The 15,332-nt window shown below is 44.0% G+C and overlaps 1 protein-coding gene across 1 annotated transcript; it reads right to left on the bottom strand.

Moving 5' to 3' along the window:
* Nucleotides 1–301: 301 nt before the first annotated feature.
* On the bottom strand, nucleotides 302–10,070 carry LOC124003958 (protein Wnt-2-like). Its single transcript, XM_046312635.1, has 5 exons — nucleotides 9,058–10,070; nucleotides 7,831–8,051; nucleotides 5,365–5,642; nucleotides 4,826–5,090; nucleotides 302–856 (listed from the first exon to the last, which is right to left on the bottom strand). The coding sequence occupies exons 1-5, from the start codon at nucleotides 9,138–9,140 to the stop codon at nucleotides 651–653; spliced, it is 1,053 nt and encodes a 350-aa protein (XP_046168591.1). The 5' UTR covers nucleotides 9,141–10,070; the 3' UTR covers nucleotides 302–650.
* Nucleotides 10,071–15,332: the final 5,262 nt, after the last annotated feature.

The following is a 15,332-nucleotide window of genomic DNA, read 5'->3' as shown; positions in this document are numbered from 1 at the left end:
TGTGGTCAGGTCTGCTATCAATTTCAAACAGATTCCATAAACTATATAGACATTGGGTTGTTTAGCGGCAAAACAGACGGGGATTGGCTTAGATAGTTGACAACGTCCCCAATGTTTATTGTAAAGAAATACATTTGCACAATGAGCACTTGTCTCTCAAATACATCTTTCCAGTTGTTGGTTAGCTAGCTATCTAATTTTAGCATTGACATCAGCCAAAACACCTCAAAACAAGACCTGGTATCAAGAATAACATGAAACGTGGTAGTTTCTTGTCATTCTTGCTAGCAATCTGGCCATGCAGAATCACACCACGCGACTTCTGCCCCATGGAAGTGCACACACAGTTTGTGACGTGGTCAGCTAACCCATCTATACTGAACTTTCTTTTAAATTACATAAAGTTTGTATTTACATAAAGGTTATTTTGTACTCGGGGGGGGGAGGGGGGGGGATAGTAAATAAATATAATGGAATGTAAGGGAAGAACGAAATTAGATTGGGTATCTTTGGACTGTAAAAGGGCATTATTGTCGGAGTAGCCGACATGTGGCATAGGGGCCCATGGTCAAACGTAGTGCACTAAAGAGGGAATAGGCTGCCATTTCAGACAGACGTTGTGCAAGCGGTTGGTTGGTGGTTCGCAATGGTCACGTCTGGGCCTTGCAGGTGTGCACATCCACATCTAGCTTGCAGTCCCGGCAGTGTACAGCGCAGCACCAGTGGAACTTGCACTCACACTTGGTGTTGCGGCTGATGTGCGATGTGTCGTAGCCCCGGCCACAGCACATCACCTCGCAGCTGTCCACGCCGCGAGATGTCCGGTTGCATACCCGCCCGCCCGTCCCCACCGAACCTGAAGAGGGTGAGAGAAATGAAGAGACAATGTACAGACGGAATATACGCGAGTCAGTCATTCCTAAAGCTTGTTTAACCTTGTGACCCACATACAACCCTTTTCAAATGTGCTTATATCTCGCCAAATATACTTAATCAAAATCCTTGCAGCCTAGCTGCAATCCAGAGATTAGCTGCAATAGAGTGATATTTGGCAAACAGCGGTCTAAGCCCCACTACCCTATCATTCCAATAGAACACAGCATACTCAATCTAAACTGGGTAGACACGGACTGAGGGAGAAAGCAAAGGATGGGAAGGATAAGAGGATGAAAAGAGGCAGGATGGCGGAAGAGAGATGAGAGATTGATGATAGAAGCCATCAGCTGGGGCTCAGGGTCTTCATCAGGTGTTAATTTTCCAGGCGTCTTCATTCTGCGTATACCCTGGCTGGCACACAGTCTCACTGGCGCAAACACACACCCTGTTGGCTGTCACACACTCTTGCACCTCCTATCATCTCAGAATGAGGACGCTGCAAGGGCGTCTGACAGGCTTAATGGACTCACTCCCAGAAATCAGCCCATAATACAATTACACAAACTGATCAATAAATTGTGAATATTCACCTCGAGGCCTCTACTCAAACCTCAATAGTCTAAAGTAGCTTCCTTAGCTCCTTCCTTTGCATTATGGTGAAACCCCTGGACAGTTGAAGGTAAATGTCCTGTCTTAAAAGGGGCTAGCTAGGGGTCGATTTGGGATTGGGAACAGACCATGTCTGTTCTAAGCAGCCTATTTCTATGCCCCGCTGCTCTTTCTCCCTTTGTCCATTTGACTCCACCTGTTCCTCTGCTGAGAAGGAGGAGCGAGGTAGGTATAGAAAGAGGGAGAGCAGCCAGGTCATGTCTGGGCACGGCGAGACTCCACCCACTCCTGACAACGTTCAGTTCTCGGTATGCTGTACTGCTAGGGGTGACGTCAAACACTCTTCCCCTCTCCTTTCTCTCTCGCTCTTGCTCCCTCTTCTCTCCTGGCGTCTGCTTATTGAATTATGATGAGGGGGCGCCGAGAGATGAGTTTAGCACCTGAGCCTCCATGCGGCTGAGGGAAATTGATTTCACACTTCGGAGAGGCACAAGGGGGTGCAGTCTCCACTGTGTGTGTGTGTGTATGTGTGTGTAGTCCCAGATGACTGGCGCTAATGTCTGTGGAGAGAGGTTCTCACAAGATGGGCGCTGATCAGTGAACTCCCCATGCTCACATGTACACAGTCCATAAAAGGGCCTTCGTGCACTGGAACTGTACAAATCAGTGTTCAAAACAGGACCCTCTTCCAAAACACACACTTCCAAACGCACGCACTCTTCAAAACACACTTCAAAACAGAACTGTACAGTCGTGGCCAAAAGTTTTGAGAATGACACAAATATTAATTTCCACAAAGTTTGCTGCTTCAGTGTCTTTAGATATTTTTGTCAGATGTTACTATGGAATACTGAAGTATAATTACAAGCATTTCATAAGTGTCAAAGGCTTTTATTGACAATTACATGAAATTGATGCAAAGAGTCAATATTTGCAGTGTTGACCCTTCTTTTTCAAGACCTCTGCAATCTGCCCTGGCATGTCCATTTACTTCTGGGCCACATCCTGACTGATTGCAGCCCATTCTTGCATAATCAATGCTTGGAGTTTGTGGGTTTTTGTTTGTCCACCTGCCTCTTGAGGGTTGACCACAAGTTCTCAATGGGATTAAGTTCGGGGGAGTTTCCTGGCCATGGACCCAAAACATTGTTTTTTTTTGTTCCCTGAGCCTTATGGCAAGGTGCTCCATCATGCTGGAAAAGGCATTGATCATCACCAAACTGTTCCTGGATGGTTGGGAGAAGTTGCTCTCAGAGGATGTGTTGGTACCATTCTTTATTCATGGCCGTGTTCTTAGGCAAAATTGTGAGTGAGCCCACTCCTTTGGCTGAGAAGGAACCCCACACATGAATGGTCTCAGGATGCTTTACTGTTGGCATGACACAGGACTGATGGTAGCGCTCACCTTGACTTCTCCAGACAAGCTTTTTTTCCCGGATGCCCCAAACAATCAGACAGGGGATTCATCAGAGAAAAGTACTTTACCACAGTCCTCAGCAGTCCAATCCCTGTACCTTTTGCAGAATATCAGTCTGTCCCTGATTTTTTTCCTAGAGAGAAGTGGCTTCTTGCTGCCCTTCTTGACACCAGGCCATCCTCCAAAAATCTTCACCTCACTGTGCATGCAGATGCACTCACACTTGCCTGCTGCCATTCCTGAGCAAGCTCTGTACTAGTGGTTCCCCAATCCCGCAGCTGAATCAACGTTAGGAGACGGTCCTGGCGCTTGCTGGACTTTCTTGGGCACCCTGAAGCCTTCACAACAATTGAACCGCTCTCCTTGAAGGTCTTGATGATCCGATAAATGGTGCAATCTTACTGCCAGCAATATCCTTGCCTATGAAGCCCTTTTTGTGCAAAGCAATGATGACGGCATGTGTTTCCATGCAGGTAACCATGGTTGACAGAGGAAGAACAATGATTCCAAGCACCACCCTACTTTTGAAGCTTAGTCTGTTATTCGAACTCAATCAGCATGACAGAGTGATCTCCAGCCTTGTTCTCATCAACACTCACACCTGTGTTAACGAGAGAATCACTGACATGATTTTGTGGCAGGGCTGAAATGCAGTGGAAATGTTTGTGGGTTCAGTTTGTTTGCTTTGCAAAGAGGGACTTGGCAATTAATTGCAATTCATCTGATCACTCTTCATAACATTCTGGAGTTTATGCAAATTGCCATCATACAAACTGAGGCAGCAGACTTTGAAAATTAATATTTGTGTCATTCTCAAAACTTTTGGCCACGACTGTACATCAGTCATCAAAACAGCAAAGATAGCCTACTGTAAGATTGAGTGTATCTCTATAGTCTAAACCAGCTGTGTTTCCTTGTATCCTTTCCTTCACTTGCACTGACATGAAAGACCTGTTCTCCAGATTACCTTCACAAATCCTGTGACTTTAGGACAGTGTAATGAAGGAGAGGAGACAAAGAGAGGAAGCAACTTCAGAAAGGCCCCCCAGGTCTACATTAGGGGTGGTTGGCTTTGATGGGAAAGCGTGCAGAGGTGTGTGTGTGTGTGTGTGTGTGTGTGTGTGTGTGTGTGTGTGTGTGTGTGTGTGTGTGTGTGTGTGTGTGTGTGTGTGTGTGTGTGTGTGTGTGTGTGTGTGTGTGTGTGTGTGTGTGTGTGTGTGTGTGTGTGTGTGTGCATGCATTGCTCCAGAGGGGGTAATTTATTACAGTGTGCAGCAGGTCGGGTTTCATCCCAAAGAACTGTGTAATGGCCCTTAAACTGGCCGACACCCGATCGCCTCGGATCACCTGCTGCCTGACAGGCACCCAGGTTCTCCGGATCACACACACTTTTCTCCCCTTCTCTCTCTGTCACACCCACTTTCTTTCTTACCATCTCACTCACACACACACACGCACACTTCTCCCCTTTTCTCTCTGTCACACCCACTTTCTTTTCTTACCATCTCACACACACACACACTTCTCCCCTTCTCGGTCACACCCACTTTCTTTTCTTACCATCTCACACACACACACTTTTCTTCTCTCACGCACGTACACAAACGCATTCCCTCTTTTTTGCACTTACTCACACACTCTACATCTGGTGTTATCCAGTGCAGCATGAAGAATAACCCTAGGGTACAAGAGACTGAGCGCTTACCCTCTAAAGATATTACCACATACTGAAGATATTATGGACAAGTAGTATGGTGGTCTACTCTACAGACAGACAGTCATGTCAGATGTCAAATAGACAGAATGCACTCACAGTCTAGTCAGTCTCTTTGCTTGCTTGTCTGTCTGTCCGTCCAATGTCCGTGTATATAACTGCTTTGAACATCAAGAGCTGTGGAGTAAATCTGAAAACGCCAGACTCACCGGACTCTTGGTCTCGTATGCAGTAGTCTGGCGAGTCCTCGAAGTAGACCAGGTCGTTTTTGCTGGGCCGTTTGAGATGCCGCTGTGCGGTGGCGAAGCCCGTGCCATACTGGTTCATGACCACCTGCACTGCCCCGTTGTAGCGCCGCCGCAGATGGTCGCCCGTGCGGCGGAAGTCGGCCAGGGCCAGCCAGCAGGTCCGTACACTGCAGGAGCCGCTCACGCCGTGACACTTACACTCCAGAGACATTAATCGCTTCACTGCCTGGGAGATGAGGAGGGAGAAGATGCAAGTCAGGGATCTAGGTGTGTGTCAAGTTGGTGGTAGGACGTTAGGGTGTGTGTGTGTGTGTTAAGGACTTGGTAACAGTCGATATACTTCCTCTAGATCAGTGTTTGACTACTTGGTTCAGGTGTGAATAGTTCAGGAACAATAAAAAAATATATATGTAAAATGTCTGGTGATTCATCTCAACGCTGATCTAGATCCAGTTGGTTCTGGTCCATCACCTCTAGTGTGTATGAACTTTGAACCCCACCTTCCTCCCGGCGCGGTTGTTGTGAAGGTTCATCAGAGCCCTGGCATCTCGCTCCTTCCGCTCTTTGGCATCTACAAAGGCCTGGCTGAACCTCATGGCGTGCTCCACGTGGTCACTGCAGCCGCCCCAGTCGAACGCCCCCTTGGCGTCCCGGGACGAGCCCTTCTTGGTGGGGTCGCAGGAGCACGACTGCAGCTCTCCCTGGCTGCAGGCTCGGGTCAGGGTGTGGACCACCCCGGCCGAGGAGATGGCGTACACAAAGGCTGCTTCACGACTGCCTGGGAAAAAGGGAGAGAAGGATACTGGATGAGCATTAGTGGTGTGACAGGAAGGACATACAAACACAGGTAACATCGTACACACAAGAGTTGTGTTTTTTTACTGCCTGGGGGAATAGGGGGTGGCTAAGCACACTGGTTGAACACACACACACTACACACATGCTTGGGACAGCATGCACACCAGATGGGATAAATTACGTGGACACGCGTATTAGGCATACCGGCCGGGCCAAGGCTCAAATGCACAAAAGCATACATTTGCTCATTGTACACACTTAGAAATGACACAAGTATGCAGATCTAAATTGTATAACATCTAGTAATCCCATAAAGATGCATAGAAAGTGTACAGAAATCGTGCATTACGTAAATGTTATTTCCATAATCTCACTTGGGAGTGTCACAGTTCAAATAGGATCTTCATTTGAGCTTCAACACAAAACAGAAAGAGGTAGCTGGTGCTGTTGGTGTACCTGCATGAATACGGTCTGTTGCTGCTTTCTTTCAAGTCTTTTATTTCATGCATGGCAGTGTTTTGCTTCATCTAACTCTGAGATGGATAAATGGGTAACATTTACCAGCAGTGGTCTGATAAAGGACCCGTATGACCTGACTGCTCTTGTAACTGATGAGAGATCTGTGGGATCAAAGGCTATAGATGACAAGAGGTGTGTGTGTGTGTGTGTGTGTGTGTGTGTGTGTGTGTGTGTGTGTGTGTGTGTGTGTGTGTGTGTGTGTGTGTGTGTGTGTGTGTCTGTGTCTGTGTCTGTGTCTGTGTCTGTGTCTGTGTCTGTGTGTGTGTGTCTGTGTGTCTGTGTGTGAGTTGGTGTCCAGTCAGGAAACATCCAACTTCTGTGGGTGAGTGTCTTTAACACGGTTAATAGGGAGAATAAAACAACCAAACAGTGAGAACATAAAATAAAAAATAAATCCCAGTAATTGTTTTAAATTAGCGTCCTGACATTGACAAAAAAAGTAGCTCTCACGGTACCACAGCAATAATGCTGCCAATCAGAGCAGCTTCCTAATGTCTTGTGACACAACCAGAGCTGTGCCTGGGAAGTATGAACTCCACAGGCCCAATTAAATAACCAGATTACACTGAACTCTCAGGGCCAGTTTCCCGGACACATATTAAACCTAGTCCTGGACTAAAAAATACTTTCAATAATGAATCTCCATTGAACATGCTTCTTAGTCCAGGACGAGTCTTAATCTTTGTCCGGGAAACTGGCCCTTAAAGTTCCACCTCAAATTAATTTAGAGCGAATATAAGAGCAGGATTGGAGCATGATGCCCAAAACAATTACCAATTCAATTTCTATGACCCCCCCTCCCCAAGGTCTCGAGTGGATCCTGAGATTTATACCAATTAAAAAGAGATTCCAAAATTGAGCGGACTGATTAGTCCATAGTTGGTCAGGTGACGAGATGGGAGGTGACACTTTCTTATTCTAGACTCCCCACATTCGTCAGGCGTGGCAGTTTTATAAACACGCTGCGCATTGGATCAGAAACCGATCAGAGCAGCACGCACGCGCGTCAACTTGATAAATGTATGACAGTAAAGTGAGACAATGCATGGAATGCAATGCAAGCACGGGGGAAAACATCTGTTAGGGAAGAACATGTATTTCACACGAATTCTTTCACTTTGATAAACGCTAGAAGAACTTTATAGGTTCACCACTGTGAAGAATTGGTGGGAGAAAAAGCGCATACCATTTTGCCATTGATCTAGGAGCCTATAGTCTATAGCAGATGTGAATGATAAGATCACCATTTACAAGCCTATTGTGCAGACGTGCGTGTCTTGTAAATGAGGACAAAGATGAGTAGCCTATATCACTTTCCCAGGACATAACAGAAACAACCCAGCATATCAGCTATTTCAGGGGTTTTCACATTTTTCTTGCAAAGGGACCCACGCCTAGGCAAACCGGCGACCCACGGACACCCGTCATATGCCATGTCAAAAAGTAATGTCTTATCAGGTGAATGATAACGGCAAGTAGAAGTAATTTATTGTAAAAATTATCGATTTTGTGGGCAGTTCATACCTGTATTTCAGTCAGAAAATATAAACATACGTTTGCACTCGATACATGTAATAGCTTAAATACATATTCTTAAAGTAGGGCTTACATGTGCGTTTTTTTCTCGCTCTTTCGCGCTCAATACTTACTACGCAGCAGTAGGCGTCCGAACACATTGTGGTCTCGCTCTATGGTATTGCAGTTCCAGCGGTGGTTCTGAAACTGATGTTGGCACTCCCCGATCCAGTCTTTAATCCCGGCTCCGATCGCCTGCATAATGTTGGGATGCTGGCGGCACAGCTGCCGCTGTTTGTTGACTAACCCTGGGATGTTGTCGCACATCACTTGCGACCCAAGGGTTCCCATGTACCTGCATACAGTGGTGGAAAAAGTACCCAACTGTCATACTTGAGTAAAAGTAAAGATACTTTAGTCATTTTCTAATAAGATAAAAGTAAAAGTCACCCAGTACAATTCTACTTGAGTAAAAGTCAATGTATTTGGTTTAAAATATACTTAAGTACCAAAAGTAAAAGTGTAAATAATTTCAAAATCCTTATATTAAGCAAACCAGGCACCAGTTTTTATATATGTTTTGAATTTACGGAAAGCCATGGGCACACTCCAACACTCAGACATAATTTAGAAACAAAGCATTTGTGTTTAGTGAGTCCGCCAGATCAGAGGCAGTAGAGATGACCAGGGATGTTCGGTTGATAAGTACGTGCATTTCACTATTTTCCTGTCCTGCTAAGCATTCAAAATGTAACAAGTACTTTTGGGTGTCAATGAAAATGGAGTAAAAATTACACTATGTTCTTAAGGAATGTAGTGAAGTAAAAGTAAAAAATGTAAATAGTAAAGTACAGATACCCCCAAAAAACTATTAAGTAGTACTTTAAAGTATTTTTACTTAAGTACTTTACACCACTGACTGCATAGAAAGTTGAGGTTTTGGCTTGGACCATGCAAATTTAATCTGTTTTAATGTCCTTGTGGCAATGATGGGTTATTTAAAAAAGAATGGAAAAACTAGGCTTCTATAACACTCAAATAAAGGAATAGAAAAGTATCTGCCCTATAAAATGTGTCCAAAGAAATGCATGCATGTCTAATGTTATTGGGGGATACATGATATTATTTTACACTGAATTTTTGACAATGATTCAACTAGTTTAATTAAAACAATCATTTAAAGACAGATCATAGCCTACAGTATACGTGTCCTTGACTATTATACAGTACAGACTTCATTGTGTAGGCTATACTTATTTTTGATATAGCCTATAAATCACTGCATAATATTTAATATTCAATTAACTTTACACTTGCATTAAATGGTTGGTGCTATGTTCCATTTTTTTTTGTCTACTCACCATAAAGATCCGCCGACCCTTGACGTTAGCCAGCAGATTACTACAGATAAATAAAAACATTTTCCACTTGGCAATAAATTCATATTACTAAAATTTTCGTCGGTGTGCACATTCAGGCACTTGTACTGAGCATCTCCATGAGTAAGAAAACAACACAGGCGCGCGGTCAGACAGGAGTCTTGACAGCTTCTCGATTGCACAAATCAAAGTTCTACTTTGTCTTGCATTAAAAAATAAATCGATCAGAAGAGGTTTACCGCCCGGATGGATCTTTGTACATATAAACCATAACGCTTATATGATAAAGAGAATGGTAAAAGAAGCTCATTAGATATTGGAAGCGCATGAGATATTGAGTCGATCTAAAGTTAACAGATATTTTGCAGTGTAAAGATAGGCAGATGATCGTTTGCTATCAGGTTTAAATTGCTTACACAAGGGGTGGGCGCAGTCCTGTCTCAGGAATGAGGTGAAGAAATTAGATGTCTGAAAGTATCTGTTCAGGCTAGCTTGATACCAGACACAAGTTTGGACGATTTCCAAGCGGCAAGGTGTAGAATGTGGTACGAGGTAATGTGTTAAACCCTGAGCGTTTTAACAAAAACAATCAAATTGACGTGTTTAGAAGGAACTGGTGCGCTGCAAACGTGCTTAGTTATGCTTATGCCTATAACACACAGTCGCCAAAAAGTCCAGAAACGTACAGCCATGACGCCATATTATGCACACAGGTTAAGAATTAGACGAGATGCGGCCATGATGACTAATATTATTTGCAGAAGTTAAATGCAGATTAATCAAAGGCCGCCCAAAAGTTTGGGTGCATTTACAATTAGATTATCAAATTCTTTTGAACTCGTTTCGCGATCTGCTCGATTGTCACATTGTATTTCCTTTATCTTTGATCTCCGCTTCATGCAAGTGATTTAATGTTCCCAATCCCGTTTTGTCTTTGTAATTGGGTGGTCTGGTGCTCGGTCTCCTGTTGGGATGAGGTTAAGGCTGAAATTGGATTCTCTCATGATCTTCGTGGAAGAAACGAACAAGACGCAGGACAATTAATAAAAATCAACATGCCTCCAGTAGAGAAACGTTATAATGCTTAGTATAAACTCCATTTGCAGAGACAAAAGATTAACATAGTATTTTTTCAATTACATGTATCAACCCTTGAAAAAACAAAACAAAAACTGTTAGAAATTGTAAACAAAATGTAAATTGAAATATATATTAAATGTATCTCCAATAAGAAATACGATATTTCCATAAAACAAACAATATTTACTTTATATCAGAACATATTCAAATAGTTTTAGTCATATAGTCAACTAAAATATTTTAATCTTGAACAATATGTGGGAAGTGTATTTCACCGACAGTGTTCTAACATGTGCAGCAATTTAATGCAGTAAAATGCTGGATAAAGAACGTTTTATTTTATTTTCAAAAGCCCACAAAGGATTAAGAACAAAATAAATAAACTATTAAGATCCAAGTATACAAATAATAAGGAACGTCAATCAAAAATACTACAACTTTTCTTGAAAGGTCTGCATTTGAGATATTCTCATTTGGCATAATTCCTCAAACAGAAATGTCAATTAGATACAACAATTAAGCAAATTGATTGATAACCTTTGACCTATGGCATCATTTATCCAAATGAATAGTGTTTGGATATTACGGGCAGAGTCGATGTCTATTAGTAAAAGAGCAGGCCTGCTCTGAGCATACTCAGTGCGAGCGTCTTCAGAACCCGTTTCCTCCAGTCGCCGTGGGAACCAGGTCGAGGAAGCGGGCAGGAACCTCCGGCCGGGTCCATTTTAGGAGGAGGAGGAGGAGGAGGATCACAAGGGAATATGTGAGAAAGAGTAGGGTGGACACAAACTCGAGACACACAAGTCTCTTTCTCTCTCACACCAGAGGATGTGAGCGGAGTGCATTGGGCTAGAGTCGAGTTGAGCTTGAGTAATTTGGCTGGAGCGTGGGCTTTCTCTACCGCTCCAATTTCGCTCCGGTATCGCTAAGCCACAAGCTAAAGCCATGCTCAGCCCAGCAGTATTCTTTTAATTAGGCCTATTTTGTATACCCCACCACTAATGCGCAGGGATGTTGATATGAGTCGACCAAGAAATAGGTCATACAGCCTGTGTAATTGATGGCAAGACAACCAAAGAGCCCATGCAGCAACACCGGATACGTTTTGGTTTCTATATAGGCTACTGTTGAACGAGAGGAGTAAGTTTGTAACAGTGCTAAAGTTGTCTATCAACTGTAAAATGTGAGTGCAACAGAGCCCGTTACAACTGAAGTATCTGATCATAAATAGAGTAGAGAAAAAGCTATTTGGTTTTTTTTAACACAGTGCCCATGTAGCCTGTCGCCTATGTAGGTCCTTGTTCATAGCCTATAACATGTTGTTGAAATGTTGAAGCTTCTTATGATAGTCTACTTCAAAACCAAATGGTACATAGTCACAAAAGTAGATGGCGTGTTTGTTAAATGATCTTTTTTTTAAACAATGAATGGAGCTCATTTGGATCAACAGTTTATTTTCCTGTGAGTGCTAAGCAATTTGTAGCGGAGCAGGGGAAGGGCCATTGAGCGCCAGAGCGGTGCACAAAGACCACTCCGTGACCGGTGAGTGGGATTTCCAACAGCTCAACTCCGCTCACATACTCTGACACACACACTCCACTTCAAGTGGACATAATTACCTAATGAGACTCTGACCTAATCCTGACCAGACCCTTTTAGGGCTGCATCCCAAATTGCACCCTATTCCCTACATGGCCTTTGGTTTGAGTACACTACATCTGTGAGTCTTTTTAAATCAAATATATTTATTTAGCCCTTCTTAGTTCAGCTGATATCTCAAAGTGCTGTACAGAAACCCAGCCTAAAACCCCAAACAGCAAGCAATGCAGGTGTAGAAGCACGGTGGCTAGGAAAAACTCCCTAGAAAGGCCAAAACCTAGGAAGAAACCTAGAGAGGAACTAGGCTATAAGGGGTTGCCAGTCCTCTTCTGACTGTGTCGGGTGGAGATCATAACAGAACATGGCCAAGATGTTCAAATGTTCATAAATGACCAGCATGATCAAATAAGAATAATCACAGTAGTTGTCAAGGGTGCAACAGGTTAGCACCTCAGGAGTAAATGTCAGTTGGCTTTTCATAGCCGATCATTGAGTGTCTCTACCGCTCCTGCTGTCTCTAGGGAGTTGAAAACAGCAGGTCTGGGACAGGTAGCACGTCCAGTCAGGGTTCCATAGCCGCAGGTAGAACAGTTGAAACTGGAGCAGCAGCACGGCCAGGTGGACTGGGGACAGCAAGGAGTCATCGTGCCTGGTAGTCATGAGGCATGGTCCTAGGGCTCAGGTCCTCCGAGAAAGAGAGAGCATACTTAAATTCACAAGACTAAGAGCTTTCCACACCTGGATTGTGCAAGATTTGCCCATTTATTCTTTTCAAAATTATTCAAGCTCTGTCAAGGTGTTGGTGATCATGGCTAGGACAACCATTTTCAAGTCTTGCCATAGATTAGATTTAATTCAAAACTAACTCTGCCACTCAAGAACATTCACTGTCTTCTTGGTAAGCAACTCCTGTGTAGATTTGGCCTTGTGTTTTAGGTTATTGTCCTGCTAAAAGGTGAATTCATCGCCCAGTCTCTGGTGAAAAGCAGACTGAGACTGAGACAGGTTTTCCTCTAGGATTTTGTCTATGCTTAGCTCTAATCTGTTGCCTTTTTCTATCCTGAAAACTCCCCAGTCCTTAACAATTACAAACATACCCAAAACATGATGCAGCAACCACTACAGTATTCTTGAATATGTGAAGAGTACTTAGTAAGGGGTGTATTAGATTCGCCCCAAACAAACATTTGTATTCAGGACAAAAAATGAATTGTTTTGCCACATTTTTTTGCAGTATTACTTTAGTGCTTTGTTGCAAACAGGATGCATGTTTTGGAATATTTTATTCTGTATAGGCTTGCTTCCTTTCCACTGTAAATTAGGTTAGTATTGTGTAGTAAATAGAATGTTGTTGAGCCATCCTCAGTTTTCTCCTATCACAGTCATTAAAATCTTAACTATTTTAGAAATCCCTGAGTGGTTTCCCTCCTCACCAGTGTAATTAATAACTTCACCATGCTCAAAGGGATATTCAATGTCTGCTTTTTTTTACCCATCTACCAATAGGTGCCCTTCTTTGCGAGGTATTGGAAAACCTCCCTGGTCTTTGTGGTTGAATCTGTGTTTGAAATTCACTGCTTGACTGAGGAACCTTACAGATAATTGTATGTGTGGGGTACAGAGATGAGGTCGTCATTCAAAAATGATGCTGCACACTATTATTGCACGCAGAGTGAGTCAATGCATCGTATTATGTGACAAAGGGGTTGAATACCTATTGACTCAAGACATTTCAGCTTTTAAATTTGAATTAATTAACAAAAATCTTAATCCATTTTAAATTCAGGCTGTAACACAGCAAAATGTGAAAAAGTCAAGGGGTGTGAAGACATATCAGTGTGGATGACGGATCACCACCTCAAGCTGAACCTCGGCAAGACGGAGCTGCTCTTCCTCCCGGGGAAGGACTGCCCGTTCCATGATCTCGCCATCACGGTTGACAACTCCATTGTGTCCTCCTCCCAGAGCGCCAAGAACCTTTGATCCTGGACAACACCCTGTCGTTCTCAACTAACATCAAGGCGGTGGCCCGTTCCTGTAGGTTCATGCTCTACAACATCCGCAGAGTACGACCCTGCCTCACACAGGAAGCGGCGCAGGTCCTAATCCAGGCACTTGTCATCTCCCGTCTGGATTACTGCAACTCGCTGTTGGCTGGGCTCCCTGCCTGTGCCATTAAACCCCTTCAACTCATCCAGAACGCCGCAGCCCGTCTGGTGTTCAACCTTCCCAAGTTCTCTCACGTCACCCCGCTCCTCCGTTCTCTCCACTGGCTTCCAGTTGAAGCTCGCATCCGCTTACGGAGCTGTGAGGGGAACGGCACCTCAGTACCTCCAGGCTCTGATCAGGCCCTACACCCAAACAAGGGCACTGCGTTCATCCACCTCTGGCCTGCTCGCCTCCCTACCACTGAGGAAGTACAGCTCCCGCTCAGCCCAGTCAAAACTGTTCGCTGCCCTGGCCCCCAATGGTGGAACAAACTCCCTCACGACGCCAGGACAGCGGAGTCAATCACCACCTTCCGGAGACACCTGAAACCCCACCTCTTTAAGGAATACCTGATTAATCCCTCTCACCCCACCCCCTAAGTTTTAGATGCACTATTGTAAGTGACTGTCCCACTGGATGTCATAAGGTGAATGCACCAATTTGTAAGTCGCTCTGGATAAGAGCGTCTGCTAAATGACTTAAATGTAAATGTAAAATGTACTTTCTGAAGGCATTGTCTAGGGAATAGGGTGCCATATAGGACGCAAGCCCCTAGTTTTCCGCCAATTCACAGGCCTAAGACATTTCAGCCTGAGTGGGTGGGTATTGGCTCAATGACTGCTGGGTGATTGGCTGAATAAAGTGGAAAGAAAGCTAGTTACTACCTGTGGAGATGGCATGTCTGATTGTATCATGTATCAGGGATCAGCGCTCAAGAGCTAACAGGCCTTGCCCGCTCACTGCTCAGCCACCCGAGTCACCCAGGCCCAAAGACTGCCCCATCTCGCTCACTCATGGCCAACCACGACCTACATATTGTAATGAAACAGCAGGCAGCAGGTCTCGAACCCTCGACCTTCGAGCCCGAGGTCCGGGCGACTGTGCCGCAAAAGCATGCTCGAGCGGCAGAGTCGATTTACGCGCTTATAAACCCAGGGTCGTTACAATATATTGTAAAACACTGTAGTAGCCGTACTTGTTGAATGTCTAATATTCCTAGAAGCTACTGCTTTGAAGGAAAATGTACTTACGACAACTGATTATGAATGCACAAATTGTAAGTGGCTCTGGATAAGAGTGCCGGGTAAATTATTAAAATGTTAAAAATATTAAAAAATACATATGTGGCACGTATAGTAGTTTGAGGGTGTAGCCTATGTTATTGTGCTTTCTATAAATACCTTCGAAATGGACTCTATAAGAGCATTCATAATGCTGTATTGTATTATAGCACAGATATATCACTGTTCCCATAGGCGCCTGAGCAATGGAGCAAACGGCGCAGCTGCACTCCCACTTACAAATAGTGGTGCAAATGTATGTTTTTGCACCCCCACTTTTCCCCAGAAAAGTATTATGATCCATTGGTT

This window comes from Oncorhynchus gorbuscha, linkage group LG02, assembly GCF_021184085.1.
Source record: "Oncorhynchus gorbuscha isolate QuinsamMale2020 ecotype Even-year linkage group LG02, OgorEven_v1.0, whole genome shotgun sequence".
Classification (NCBI taxonomy): Eukaryota; Metazoa; Chordata; class Actinopteri; order Salmoniformes; family Salmonidae; genus Oncorhynchus; species Oncorhynchus gorbuscha.
The sequence above is the reverse complement of the archived record's forward strand: the minus strand, read 5'-3'. Positions and strand labels throughout refer to the sequence as shown.